Source organism: Malania oleifera, chromosome 5 (genome assembly GCF_029873635.1).
Source record: "Malania oleifera isolate guangnan ecotype guangnan chromosome 5, ASM2987363v1, whole genome shotgun sequence".
Lineage (NCBI taxonomy): Eukaryota > Viridiplantae > Streptophyta > Magnoliopsida > Santalales > Ximeniaceae > Malania > Malania oleifera.
This window is the reverse complement of record NC_080421.1, coordinates 23,411,398-23,427,795: the sequence shown is the minus strand read 5'-3', so window position 1 is coordinate 23,427,795 and position 16,398 is coordinate 23,411,398. Positions and strand designations below refer to the sequence as shown.

The following is a 16,398-nucleotide window of genomic DNA, read 5'->3' as shown; positions in this document are numbered from 1 at the left end:
CAAAGATTTTATATATACCAGTTTATTATCCAGTTTTTATAGAATAAGAATTTTCAACGTTTGTGTGGCTTGAGTAGATATTTATTTGATATAGAACTTATATAGCTTTTTATAGCATACATTATTTACAGATAAAGATTGATGTATATCACAGTATATTTCAGAACAATTTATTATAGATGTTTATCCAGATCAGTATACATACACAGAAGTTTATTCAGAATCAGTACGTTACAGTTTTTATATAGATCAGTTTATACAGTATTTACAGTGTGCCATACTTTTCCTAAATGCCATAACAGCCAGAATATACAGACAGATTATATAGATAGATGATATAGACAAATTATATAGACATATTATGCAGTATAGCATCAAGATGCTACAGTTATTTAGATATTATAGTATTTACGGTACAAAATTATAATGTTATGGTTATTTTGGAAACATGATGAAAACAACGAAGATAATATATATATATATATATATATTTATATAGTATCAGATCCCTGTGGAAGTATTATATACATATAGAGTTTACAGAGGATAGTACCGTTGTTAATATAGATAGAGTGCAACCATATATCTCAGATAGTGTGTGGGTACCGTCAACTGTGCTCGGAGAGTATGCAGCTCCCCAGTTCGCTGGGTTGAGGGGGCTAGTTTGACGAGGCAACAGCCAGTCCCGAGCTTAGGAGTGGATGCCTTTTGACCGGGCTAAGGTAGTGTAGAGTATAGTGACTTTTCTAGAGGACCGACTAGGTTAAGTCTCGCCTACGGGCCACACAACCTTGTTATAAGGGGTCAAATCATGACATACATAGTTCCAAGGATAAAGCACAGTTATGTATATGTATACAGTTTTATGGTATTTGATAAATATAGTATGATATTAGCAGTATGAAAAGTAGAAAAACTTACATAATATAGTTGTGTTTTAAACTGCAAAAAATGTAAGATATGCTTTATAGATTTATCATTTTATTACAGCTTAGATGTTATTTAAAGTATATATGTAACTTAGTCACCACACACTAGTGATAACATATTTCCACTTATTAAGCATTGACTCACCTTATTATTCTAACATTTTTTAGGTGAGCTAGTTAGGCGAGCATATCAGGCTCGCGGTTAGAGATTTCTTGATTACCCTGGTTGTAGGGTGAGTTTGTGACATAGTTTTGTATTTTTTTTGGGGGTAGATGATACTGGAGGGAAATGTTTTATGACTATAGTCTGTATGTACTGAATTCTGGTATTATATAGGATATATGGATGTATGACTTATGTTTTCGCTGCATAGGTATGATTTTATATATATATATATATATAAATGAAAAAAATGATGTGAATTTTGAGGACATTACACACACACACACATGTGATCTCGTAGCCAAATCACAAATATACATCAACTCGAAGGAGATGATTAATGCCCAAAGGGAGAGTAATAAACCAAAAGAAAGCTATAAGACACCTAAAGGAAATATCAATATATATATGTTAGGTGAGATATAGGGTAGAATCATCACTATAGACTCCCTTTAGTCATCCACTTTAGAAGTAGATTTTGATGCCCCCTTTAGCATCATTATTGATCTCTCTCCTCTTTGTCACCACTAAAAGTGCTCCTCCTATACTACTATAGTATGTCCCATAATCATCAACCACTATTACGTACACCTCTACTTTAATTACCATTGACCTAATCCCCATTTACTGTAATGACCTGCTATTCATTCGCCAGTTCTTTTTTTTTATATATATATATATACTATAAAATTTATAATGCTCTGATACCAAACTGGATTAAACTCAATCATCAACCTAAGCAGTGAGAAGCAGAATTCAAATAAACACAACCATATATAAATATATACAATACCAGAGTGCTAAAATGTTCCCCAAAATATACATATATGTATGTTTCCCAAAATACCCTCAACTGGCTAGGGCTATACATAAAAACTTCCAAAAATACTCACTCGACTGATAGGGCGGTACTGAAGTCCCTCTATCTGCGAGCCTGATCTGCTCGCCTACCTGGATCACCTGAAAAATGTTAAAATAATGGGATGAGCCAACACTCAGTAAGACGCAATATGCTATTGCTAGTGTGTGGCAAATGAGTTACGATACTGAGAAGATCTGTTTCTATATAATCACGTATAATTGAATCTGTAAATATAGTACAAATAATATAACCATCACCTTCCCATGTTGCTTAATATATCTGTATTTTAGGTTTCTATACATAATACTTTTATCATAGATATGCATACATTCCCTGTTTCTGTGAAACTATACATACATAATAATTGCTGAAAAACTTCCCTAGATGGCTGCATGTCATGATTTAACCCCTCATGACAGGGTTGTGCAGCCCGAAGGTGGAATCTACCCTAGCTGGCCGACAAGGATAAACCACTATACTCCGTCTGTAATGACCTGCTATTTAACTTAGGGTTTTTATTTTATTTTATTTTATTTTATAGATACTGCAAAATTTATAATGCTCTAATACCTACTAGATCAAACCAATCCATTAACCTAAGCAGCAAGAAGCGGAATTCATATAAACACAACCAAGAAAATATACAATATCAGAGTGCTAAAAGGTTCCTCAAAATATTCATATATGACTGCTTCCCAAAAATACCCTAAACTGGGCTAGGGCTATACATAAATACTCTAAAAAAATACTCACTCTACTGGCAGGGCAGTAATGAAGCCCCTCTATCTACGAGCCTGATCTGCTCTCCTATCTTGATCACCTGAAAAATGTTAAAGTAATGGGATGAGCCAACGCTTAGTAAGACGAAATATGTTATTGCTAGTGTGTGGATAATGAGTTACAATACTATGAAAATCTATTACTATATAATCATGTATCACTAAATCTGTAAATACAATACCAGTAATATAAACCATTACATTTTTCCTGTTGCTTAACATATCTGTACTTTAGGTTTCTACTCAAAATACTTCTAATATATATATATTTTCTATCTTTGTAAATCTATATATACATAATAATAACTAAAAACTTCCCTGTGGATAACTGTATGTTATGATTTAACCCCTCATGATAGGGTTGTGCGGCCTGTAGGCGGGATCTATCCTGGCTGGTCGACCAAGATAAACCACTATACTCCATTAGTTTGATCAGCCCTCCTCAACCCATATCTGATGGGGAGCCTGTCCACTCATGAGCTCTATACAATCGACTTATATACCACGTATTATCTGAATAGGTGGTTGCACTATATACTGTATGTAGCTACGGTATCGTACTTTGTAAACTGTAATGGTCCAACAGGGTCTGATACTATATAATACATTTCTGTATATAACTATCCGTTTTACCATGATTTTTTAATAACTATATTAACCATGACGTTGTGATAAACTATATCTGTATCAACTATATTTCTAAAATGAACTGTAAAATTGTATGTCATGGTACTGTAAACTGTATAATCATGGTATTCTGTAATTGCTATAAAACATATCCACTGTCCGTATATTCTGTAAAACATATCTCTGAAAAATACTGTAAAGCATGTTTCTGTACTATATCCATGTTCTCAAGCCACATAGTAATTTAAAACATATTATTCATAATTGATAAACTGTATAAAGTTCTGCTGTGAATATTAATCTGGTAAAAATATACATTTCATACTGAAAATCATTTTTAAACTGCCTAACATAACATATTTCCCTTACCTGTTTTCTGCTAAAAATCCCCTACTATGATGGGTCCTACACCCACAGGGTTCTCCACTCAACACCCTATAAATCAAATATTCAAGAATGAAACATCATTATTTCTACGTCTATTGCATTTCCTATAACTGCTGGAAAACCAAATTTTAACAAAAGACCTTACCCTGAATCTAGGATGAAATTCAACTTCGTCCCTCTGACGATTCGCTCCAGTAAACTTGGAGAGAACTTCCCCAAGAGTGTTGTGGTGGCCTTAGATCGCCGATCCAGTGACTAACGGGGCTGAAATCGAAGAGAGAGAAGGGAGAGACCGTAGGAGAGAGAAAATATGAGAATTTCGTTGAAAATTATGCATTTAACCTGGATTTAAGCTATTTATACTGTGGGATTTGTCGACGAGCCACGTCACCTCCTCGACGAGTCCTATAGAAAGTTCGTTGACGAACCTACACCTTCGTTGACAAATTTCAGACTTCCCAAAAATCCTCTCTTGGTATCTTCTCATCGACGAGATCCTAAAGAACCCTCGTCGACAAAACCCCTGTGTTCATCGACGAGGCTTGGAAAATTTCTTGGGATTATCACATTCAAAATGCAATGTCGTCGACGAATGCTTTGCGTTTTTCGATGAAGTCCGCTGCCTCCTTCTGTTCTTATTTCCATCTTCCTCTTTGTTATTTAAATATCATTATTCTTCAGGTCGTTACATTCTCCCCTCCTTATAAAATTTCATCCTCGAAATTTACTATTCATATAACTCATCATCTCATAAAGGCAAAACGGTCTACTTATTTTATTACCTGCCCTCACTTATGGCAAAAGAATACTGTGGTTACATGGGTAGTTTTGGGAGATTTCAAGTATAAAATAAAATTCTCCCAAAACCAAAATACTACCTATCCTATACTCTACATTATAATTACATTGTTTAAATAAAGTAAAATTATCACTACTTTAATTGCACATCACTGCTATTACCCACTAAACAAGTGGGGGTATTTCTGTCTAATTTCATCTTCAAGCTACCACGAGGTTTCTTCTACCACGTGATTCCTCCGTAGGACTTTTACTAGTGGTATTATCTTATTGCATAATTCCTGTTCTTTTCTATCTAAGATCTGTATTAGAACTTCCTCATATGCTAAATCGCCACTAAGTTCTAATTCTGCATAGCTAATGATATGGGAAAGATCTGAGACATATTTCCTTAACCTAGAGACATGAAACACGTCGTGAATCCTGAATAGAGATAGCGGCAAAGCCAGCCGATAGGCAACTGACCCAATCTTCTCGAGTATCTTAAATGGGCCAATGAACCTAGGGCTCATCTTACCTTTCTTCCCAAATCTCATGATCCCCTTCAATGGTGCAATTTTCAGAAATACATGATCACCCATTTCAAATTCCAATTCCCGGCGGCAAGTATCCGCCCAACTTTTCTACCGACTCTGTGCTGCACTGATCCTATCTCAAATGAGTCGAACATTATTGTATGCCTGCTGTACTATTTCTGGCCCCATAACTCGTCTCTCACCCAGCTCACTCCAGTATAAAGGGGAACAACACTTCCCACCACAAAATGCCTCATAAGGAGCCATGACAATGCTAGTCTGGTAGCTGTTGTTGTAGGCAAATTCCACCAATGGCATATACTGAGTTTAGCTACCCCCAAAATCCAATACACACGCTCGTAACATATTCTTAAGTATCAGAATAGTTCTCTCTGTCTGATTGTCTGTTTGAGGATGGAAAGTGATGTTGAATGCTAGCTGAGTCCCCAATGCCTCCTGTAAACTCCTCAAGAACCGTGATGTAAAACGTGGATCACGGTCCGAGACTATGGATACTGGCACTCCATGGGATCGAACAATCTCCTGTATGTAAATATCTGCTAACCTTTTCATAGTGTAACTAACCTTAATGGGCAAAAAGTGCACTGTCTTCGTCAACTTATCAACAATTACCTAGATGACATTCTGACCATACGGCGCCAGTGGTAGCCCAATAACAAAATCCATGGATACGTGGTCCCACTTCCACTCAGGAATGAGGAGTGGCTGCAATTGACCAGCCAGCCTCTGGTGCTTAGCCTTAACCTGCTGGCACATCAAATACTGCTGCACAAACTCTGCTATTTCCCTCTTCATGCCACTTCACCAGAAATACTCCCGCAGATCCCTATACATTTTCGTACTGTCAGGATGAACAGTGTATAGATATTTGTGTGCCTCTTCTAGAATCGTCCTCCTGATACTGTCATCTGTAGGCACACACAATCTGGTGCGAAATCTCAGAGCCCCATTGTTAGAAATGCTGAATTCTTCCCCCTGACCATCCTGTATTCTGGCTATCACTTATGCCAATTTCGGAGCATCCCTCTGAGTAGCTTTAATTCTCTCATAAAGTGTAGGCTATACAACCAAACTGACAATAAATGTTTGAGGATCAACCTCCACTAATTCTACGTCGAGTCTTTCCAAGTCCATCAGAATTAGACGCTGAACAACTAGGGCTAACTGTGCTGTATTTCCTGATTTACTGCTCAAAGCATCAGCCACCACATTTGCTTTACCTGGTTGATAATTGATGATACAGTTGTAATCCTTGATGAGTTCTAACCATCTCCTTTGGCGCATATTCAACTCTTTCTATGTAAAGAAGTGCTTTAGGCTCTTGTGATCCAAAAATATTTCACATCTCTCACCATATAAGTAATGTCTCTAGATCTTTAGTGCATGTACAACCGCAGTTAATTCCAGAAAGTGAGTAGGGTAGTTCTTTTCATACTCTTTCAATTTCCTGGAGGCATACGCCACCACCCTACCATGCTGCATCAGTACACAACCAACCCCTTTCAAAGACGTGTCACTGTAAATCACATACCCATCCCCTCCTGATGGAATTGTCAGTACTGGTGCAGTGATGAGCCGTTGCTTTAGTTCTTGGAAACTTTGCTCACATTCTTCATCCCACACAAATTTGGCATTTTTTGTGGTCAATCGCTTGAGTGGTCCTAACAAAGCCAAAAATTCCTCCATAAATCGACAGTAATAACCTGCTAGTCCCAAGAAACTTCTAACTTCGTGCACGTTTTTGGCTTGGCCCAATTCACTACCGCATTGATCTTGCTGGGATCCACTGATATACCGTCTCCTGAGATCACGTGGCCTAAAAATGCAACATTCTCAAGGCAAAACTCACACTTGTTAAACTTGGCATAGAGCTTCTCTTCCCTGAGAGTCTGCAGTATCTGTCTCAAATGCATCTCACGATCCTCAAAACTCCTTGAATAGATCAGTATATCATCAATAAAAACCACCACAAACTGGTCCAGATACTGATGAAAGACTCTATTCATCAAATCCATAAACACAGCTGGGGCATTTGTCAAACCAAACGGCATAACGAGGAATTCATAGTGCCCATACCTGGTCCTGAAGGCTGTCTTTGCAACGTCCTCTACCTTTACTCTCACCTGATGATAACCTGATCTGAGGTCGATCTTGGAATACACTCGCGTACCCTGGAGCTGATCAAACAGATCGTCTATACGGGGTAGAGGATATTTATTCTTAACAGTAACCTTGTTGATTTCTCTGTAATCAATACACATCCTCATAGTTCCGTCTTTCTTCTTTACGAACAACACTGGAGCTCCCCATAGCGATACACTGGGTCGTATAAATCCCCTATTCAGCAAGTCTTACAACTGATTCTTTAATTCTCCCAACTCATCTGGAGCCATACGATAAAGAACCTTAGAAATCGGTGCTATCCCTGAAGGTAAATCTATGGGAAAATCCACCTCGCGTTCGGGAGGCAACCCTGGTAGCTGCTCTGGAAAAACATCTAGAAATTCTCGTTCGACTGGGGTACTGTCAAGCTTTACTTTATTCTCTGACACTTCCTTTACAAAAGCCACAAACCCCTGACTTCCATCTAGGAGCAATCTACTCGCCTGCATTGCTGATACTAGATGCGATGGAGCACGTACACGAGAGCCAACATGTGACGTCTTGCTTAATTTCCACATTTTTTTTCAAAATATAATAAAATCAATATCACCAATCTTAACAAATCATAATCCACCTGGACCCATGGGTGCCAGGGATACATCAGAAATACATCACATAATGCCTATGCAGCAAGAAACATAAATCACAAACACTTCATTATACCATACATCACAATACCAGAGTTGTTACAATCACTGTATATATATGTACACAATACACAACCAAAAAGATATCTAGGGCCATCCCACAAAATACCTCTGACCCTATCAAAACACTTATCCTTCTAGAAGGGCAGACCAACCATACTAGATCAGCGAGGCTTTACCCGCTCTCCTATCTGGGGCTCTTGAAAAGTTTATAAAATTTTGGGGTGAGACACCTCTCAGTAAGGGAAATAAACTAATACCAGTGTGTGACAACATGAGTATTCCATGTTATTCATATACCATACAGAACATATTCAGTAACTATTTTGCCAAATCTGGGAAAACATATATATCATCAGAACATGGCAAAACATACTGTATTTTCATAAACAAATTTCATCTCATATAATAATAATAATAAAAAAATATTCCTGGTAGGTTAGCTGACTGTTGCCATGTATTACCCCCATATGATTGGGTTGTGTGGCCCGAAGGCGGGACCTAACAATGGTTGACCGACTACTGCCAAGTCAAAAGTATAGTCTGTAAGTCTGATGGGTCTGCTTGACCTAGTCCATATACTAGGGGTGCTCACACACTTCTTAAAAACCACATTGACCATCCAATCTCACACCACTCCGTATAGCAACGTTAACACAAATATCATGATCATGAAGACCATGGACACATAGCAATGGTACCGTGCAAGTGCTAGCCTAGACCAAGCCAACCATGTTCTAATATCATATAATATATACTGAAACTGTGATACATGGATATCTCATATCATTAATTATCAAATCAATCATATCATTTTGCATATATACGTATATCATGAAAATCATCGGTCCGTACGTTGGTATTACACATTTTATCATAACTCGGCCCGTACGCTGACAAATCATAACACAGCCTGTATGCTGGCAAATCACATCAGTAGCTCGGCCCGTACGTCGGCAAATCATATCATAGCACAGCCCGTACGCTGGCAAATCACAACCATAGCACGGCCCGTACGTCTGCAAAATATATCCATAACTCAGCCTGTACGCTGGAAAATCATACACATAGCACGGCCCGTATGCCAGCAAAACATATAAAAATCTCGGCTCGTACGTCAGTTTTCCATTATAAAAATCCATATCATAATCACATTTTTAGAAAATAATATTTCACAACAATTTCTACTCATGCCATACTAAGCAGGCTTTTCATATATTCAACATACCATCATTTTCGCAGTGTTTTCTCAAATATAAATCATATATATGAACATATTTACTTTCCTGAAATCAAATGCTATATATACATACATTTTCTTAAAGAACTAGCTTAGTTTATCCCCTTACCTGATTCCTGAAAAGCCCCTAATAAAATCTGTCTCGTCCCCACAGGGTTCCCTACTCAACACCCTGAAAACAACATTCCCTAAAACTAAAGTTCAGTATTTCTACGCATACAACACTTTCTATAACTGTCGAATAACCAAATACTGAGTAGAAAACCTTACCTTGGATTTGGGATGGTTTCCACCTCAGTCCCACCGACGATCCGCTCCGGTAGACTTGCAGATAACTTTTCTAGGAGCGTCGTGGTGGCTTCAGATCATCAATCTAGTGAAAATTCGGTCTGCAATCGAAGAGAGAAGGGGGAAGGACCGAAGGATGACAGAGAAAGGGTTTCTGCACAAGATTTCCATCAAAAATCTAAGTTTTTCACTATTTATAGGGTTGGATTCGTCGACGAGCCACGACATCTCGTCGACAAGTCCTTCAATAATTTCATCGACAAAACCCACTCCTCGTCGACGGAATTCAAACTACCCAGAACCTCTCTCGGCATTTCCTCGTTGACGAGACACGTCACCTCGTCGATGAGGCCTACCGCCTCCTTCTCTTCTTGTTTCCATTTTACACCCTCTTAATCATTATTTAAATACCATTATTCTTCAGGTCGTTACACAACAAACCTGAATTCTTGCTCACTAGGGGGTCTGAAAATTACTTCCTTCTGAGAACAATCAATACTGGCGTGATTAGTTGCCAACCAATCCATACCCAATATTACATCAAACCCACACATCTCAAACACAATCAAGTCTGCTGGTAGCACTCTCCTCTGAATTTCTATTGGATAGCCTCTGAGTACCCTTTTACACCTCAACACTGACCCTGACGGAGTAGCTACTGATAGAAATGAGTAGCACCTAAATCAAAAAAAATAAAAACAGAATGTGATAAAACAGTAAAAGTACCTGTCACCACATCCGCGACAGCCTCAGCATCACTCGGCGTCAACACATAAACCCTCGCCAGGACCACATTCTTCTGCTGTCTTCCACGAGACACCTGATATCCTCCCCGATAAGGCCTAGGAGCTGGGACCTGGTCTAGCAGTTCTAGGCATGCACGTGCCATGTGACCGGGTCTCCCACATAGATAGCATATATCTCTCCCTACCCAGCACTCCCCCAAATGACGTCACCCGCACGTCTGACATACCGGGATGATCAACGCACCCTGATTCCCCCGAGGTCCCGCCATCTGCCTCTGATCTCCCATATCGTGACCTCCTCTCCATGGACCCCTACTAGAGCCAGCCTGAAAGCCCTGAGGCGCATGCTTCTTCCTCTGACTCTGAGCCGCTATACCCCTTTGTATACCACTCTCAATGATCGCAGCTCTGTCTACAACCTCCATAAATATCTGAGCTCTAAGGCCAATCACCTGCTCAAATAAGTTATGCCTCAGTAATTCTTCAAACTTCCTTGGCTTTTTCTCTTCATCAGGTGCTAGATGTGGAGCAAAGCGTGACAACTCAATAAATCGAGCCGCATACTGGGATACCGACATCTGCCCTTGTACCAAATGCATAAACTTTACTGCCTTCGCACTTCAAATGAAAGTAGGGAAATATCGCTCGAAGAACAACTTCTTGAATCAGTCTCACATCAGTGGTACTAGAACCGACCTCCGCTCCTCTATCAGTCACGTTGATATACACCAGCGCTTTGCCTCCCTCGTCAGCTTATATGCTATAAATACTACCTTCTGCTCATCCGAACAAGGAAGCATTGCCAACGTCTCTTTGATGTCCTAGACCCAATTCTCAGCTACAATCGGGTCATCTCCTCCAGCAAAGGATGGGGGCTTCATCCGCGTAAACTGCTTGATCGAACAACCATGCTGCCCAGAGCTCCTGGCCATCTTAGCCATCACCTGCTGGGTGATGCTGCGCAGTACTGCGTTGGTATCTCCACCCATACTAGAAGGTCCAGGCCTGTCTCCTCCAGCATTCATACCATTGCTTCTCGGTTTCATCCTAAAAACAAGAAACACATTTAAGAACCTTATCTTCTACACAGAACTATCTTATACCAATTCAAAATTAACTACCTTTCCTGACCTTAACTCAATATCTAGTTCTGTTACCTAGACACACGACCCGATAATAGTTTACTATGGTTTTCCTGAAATCGTCACCCTAGGAAAAGCACAAAAACCACCACGGAAAGTCTTGTACCCAGACCATAGAACAAACCTTAAATCCTTTTCTATACTCTGGTATTGCTTCTGCTGCACTCTAAAGTCTACAAAACCTAGCAACCTAGGCCTAGGTTCTGATACCAAATTGTAACGACCTGCTATTTAACTTAGGTCTTTTTTTTTTTTTTTAGATACTGCAAAATTTATAATGCTCTAATACCTACTAGATCAAACCAATCCATCAACCTAAGCAGCAAGAAGCATAATTCATAAAAACACAACCAAGAAAATATACAATACCAAAGTGCTAAAAGGTTCCTCAAAATATTCATATATGACTACTTCCCAAAAATACCCTCAACTAGGCTAGGGCTATACATAAATACTCTAAAAAATACTCACTCTAATGGCAGGGCAGTACTGAAGCCCCTCTACCTGCAAACCTGATCTGCTCTGCTCGTCTATCTGGATCACCTGAAAAATGTTAAAGTAATGGGATGAGCCAACGCTCAGTAAAACGAAATATGCTATTGCTAGTGTGTGGCAAATGAGTTATAATACTATGAAAATCTATTACTATATAATCATGTATCACTGAATCTGTAAATACAATACCAGTAATATAAACCATCACCTTTTCCCTGTTGCTTAACATATTTGTACTTTAGGTTTCTACTCAAAATACTTCTTATATATATATATATATATATATATATATATATATATATATTTTCTATATCTATAAATCTGTATATACATAATAATAACTGAAAACTTCCCTGTGGATAACTGTATGTTATGATTTAACCTCTCATGACAGGGTTGTGCTGCCCGTAGCCGGGATCTATCTTGGCTGGTCGACCAAGATAAACCACTATACTCCATCAGTCTGATCAGCCCTCCTCAACCCATATCTAATGGGGAGCCTGTCCACTCATAGGCTCTATACAATCGACTTATATACCACGTATTATCTGAATAGGTGGTTGCATTATATACCGTATGTAGCTACGGTACCGTGCTTTGTAAACTGTAATGGTTCAACAGGGTCTGATACTATATAATAAATTTTTGTATATAACTATTTGTTTTACCATGATTTTGTAATAATTGTATTAACCATGACGCTGTGATAAACTCTATCTGTATCAATTGTATTTTTGAAATGAACTATAAAATTGTATGTCATGGTACCGTAAACTGTATAATCATGGTATTCTGTAATTGCTATAAAACATATCCACTATCCGTATATTCTATAAAACATATCTCTGAAAAATACTGTAAAACATGTTTCTATACCATATCCGTATTCTCAAGCCACACAGTAATTTAAAACATATTATTCATAATTGATAAACTGTATAAAGTTCTACTGTGAATATTAATCTGGTAAAAATATACATTTCATACTGAAAATCATTTTAAAACTGCCTAGCATAGTATATTTCCCTTTCCTATTTTTTGCTAAAAATCCCTAACTATGACGGGTCCTACACCCACAGGATTCTCCACTCAACACCCTGAAAATCAAATATCCCAGAACGAAACATCATTATTTCTACGTCTACTGCATTTCCTACAACTGTTGGAAAGTTAAATTTCAACAAAAGGCCTTACCTTGAATTTGGGATGAAATCCAATTTTGTCCCTCCGATGATCCGCTCCAGCAGACTTGGAGAGAACTTCCTCAGGAGCGTCGTGGTGGCCTCAGATCATCAATCTAGAGACTAACGGGGCCAAAATCAAAGAGAGAGAAGGGAGAGGCTGTAAGAGAGAGAAAATGAGAGAATTTCATTGAAAATTATGCATTTAACTTGGATTTAGGCTATTTATACTGTGGGATTCGTCGACGAGCCATGTCACCTCGTTGACGAGTCCTGTAGAAAGTTTGTCGATGAACCTGCACCCTCGTTGATGAGTTTCAGAATTCCCAAATATCCTCTCTCAGTATCTTCTCGTCGACGAGATCCTAAAAAACCCTCATTGACGAAACCCCTGTGTTCGTTGACGAGACTTGGAAAATTTCTTGGGATTATCACATTCAAAATGCAACATCGTCGACGAACGCTCGGCTGCCTCCTTCTATTCCTGTTTCCATTTCTCTCCCTCTTTATTATTTAAATACCATTATTCTTCAGGTCGTTACATCTTCAATCCGATCAGCCCTCCTCAACCCATATCTGATGGAGAGTCTGTTCGCTTGTGGGCTCTATACGATCGACTTATATACCATGTATTATCTGAATAGGTGGTTGCACTCTATATTGTATATAGCTACAGTACCGTACTCTGTAAACTGTAATGGTCCATTAGGGTCTGATACTATATAATATATCTCTATATACAACTATCTATTTTACCCTGATTTTGTAATAACTGTATTAACCATGATGCTATGATAAACTGTATCTGTATCAACTGTATTTTTGAATTGAACTGTAAAACTGTATGTCATGGTACTGTAAACTGTATCTGTATCAACTGTATAATCATGGTATTCTGTAATTACTATAAAACATATCCACTATCTATATGTTCTGTAAAACATAACTCTAGAAAATACTGTAAAACATGTTTTTGTACTATAACTATATTCTCAAGCCACACATTAATTTGAAGCATATTAAACATACTTGATAAACTGTGTAAATTTCTGCTGTGAATTATAATCTGATAATAACGTATAGTTTATACTGAAAACATACTAGAATTGTCTAGCATAGCATATTTCCCTTACCTGATTCTTACTAAAATCCCCCTACTATGACGGGTCCTACACCCGCAGGGTTCTCCACTCAACATCCTGAAAACCATATATATCTCAGAACAAAATTTTTCTATTTTTACGTCTACAACATTTTCTACTATTGTTGGAAAGTCAAATTTCAAAGGGTCTTACCCTGAATCTGGGATGAAATCCAATTTCGTCCCACCGACGATTCGCTTCGTCAAACTTGAAGAGAACTTCCCCAAGAGCATCGTGGTGGCCTCAGATCGTCGATCCAGCAACTAACGGGGCTGGAATCGAAGAGAGAAGAGGGAGAGACCGTAGGAGAGAGAAAATGAGAGAATTTTGGTGAAAAATTATGCATTTAACTTGGATTTAGGCTATTTATATTGTGGGATTCGTCGACGAGTCACGTCACCTCATCGACGAGTCTTGTAGAAAGTTCGTTGATGAACCTGCACCCTCGTCGATGAATTTCAGATTTCCCAAAAATCCTTTCTCGGTATCTTCTCATCGATGAGACCCTGAAGAACCTTCGTCGATGAATCCTTTGTGTTCGTTGATGAGACTTAGAAAATTTTCTTGGAATTATTACATTCAAAGTGCAATGTCGTCGACAAATGCTTCGCATTCGTCGATAAAGTCGGCTGCCTCCTTCTGTTACTGTTTCCATTTTCTTCCCTCTTACTATTTAAATACCATTATTCTTCGTGTTGTTACATTTACCCTATTGCCAACCCACAAATACCACAAGCCAAATTCATGTAAATACGTTTGCAATCATTAAACAACCCATCTCTAACCTATATCTCGTTGAAAAAACATTTTTTTGCGATAAGAAATAGAAAAAAATGGTTGGAAGATTTATCAATCTTTGATTGTTTGATGATCTTGAAACTCCTATAAAACACTTTCACCAAATCACACACATTAAGGAAGCTTTGGAGGGGGTTTTAATTTGGTTGATAGTAATAATGACATCTAATTTTTTATTTTTAGTTTTTATTCCAATTGATGTTCATAAAATATTCATACTAGGATACGACATGCACATTGCATGTGGTACAACACAATGATGTATTGATCATGATTATAATTTTAATATTCTTCTATTTTTAAACGTTAGATAATGACTGAAACTTGATTAATCTAACAGTGGCCAAGCTAAAATTGTTGTACTTGTATCTTATATAATAAGAAATTTTGTGATTCTCTATCCTTCTAAAGAAAATGGAAGCCCGATGTACAAAGCTCCTGCGTATGCAGGGTTCGGGGAAGGGGTGTACCACAATAAGTCTATAGTACACAACTCTATCCTTCTAAAGAAAATGTCTTCATATTTAAGTGCACATGATTAAAAGTTTTTCTTTCATGCAAATTCTACTTTGTATATAGTAATAAATTAACATACCATATTGGTTTACTCTGGAATGAAAAGTTCATGGGAAGGCACTTCTCCCTAACTTTTTTGTTTTTTTTACCATTTGTCTAATTTGTTTTAATTTTAAATTTTAAGAGAGTATAAAGGAGAAAGGTGTTAATTTGATAATGTTCCCTCTATCCTTCAAGATTCATGGAAATTATTGCCTCATTTGGTTAGAAACAAAACATCACATTTTCCAACCATGCAATAACCTAAGTAGAAACTTTTTTTTTTATTTCACAAACAGGTATAAAGTAGAAACCGTTGTCCTATAAATTCCATTTGTATTGTTGCGGGATAAAAATGGTTGGGACTTGCGACGTTACTCTCTGACTTTTGATAACCTGAAAATGGGGAAAACAGAATAGGCTTGGAGGACCTGAGGTGTACTCCGGGGGATCACTCTGATGCCTAAATAAGGGAACGTTTCAAAGAGGTTGAATGCAACAATAAAGTAAGTTAAGAATGACTTACCTTGGCCTCTCGCCCAAGTCCCTATTTATAGTGGCAGAAGTTGACCTGAGGGTGTATGACCATTTATTGGTGAGTTATGGCGCGGACGTGAATCACTCTGGCCATTATGGGGGTGACCACAATTGTTTATGGCGCGGGCGTGGATTGCTCTGGTTTATATGAAGTTGACCCCTTCAAGGCAGCTGTCCTTGAGCATGTTGAAAATTCCACTTGTGAGCTTGTCCCACATTGGAAAATTAGAGTAGATGATGGGTACTTATAAACATACTTGGACCCAAGACCCAATAGGCTTAAGTTTTTGGGTCAAGTTGGTGTTCACTCATGTGTATCAAACCCACCCGTGGACTCCTCCAGTCCTAACAAGTGGTATCAGAGCCGACGGTTCATAACTCTG

General features: G+C 38.2%; 1 protein-coding gene across 3 annotated transcripts in view; it reads right to left on the bottom strand.

Moving 5' to 3' along the window:
• Positions 1-1,949: 1,949 nt before the first annotated feature.
• Positions 1,950-16,398, bottom strand: part of LOC131155336 (FAD-linked sulfhydryl oxidase ERV1) — a 66,783-nt gene continuing 52,334 nt past the window's right edge. The window contains exons 6-8 of one of the 3 annotated variants that reach the window (XM_058108389.1): positions 11,779-11,850; positions 2,708-2,774; positions 1,950-2,052 (exon numbers count right to left, since the gene is read on the bottom strand). In XM_058108389.1, the coding sequence (XP_057964372.1) occupies positions 11,780-11,850 (71 nt within the window). In that variant the 3' untranslated portion in view covers positions 1,950-2,052; positions 2,708-2,774; position 11,779. The remainder of the gene's footprint in view (positions 2,053-2,707; positions 2,775-11,778; positions 11,851-16,398) is intronic. The other 2 variants (XM_058108388.1, XM_058108387.1) reach the window with 2 other exon arrangements.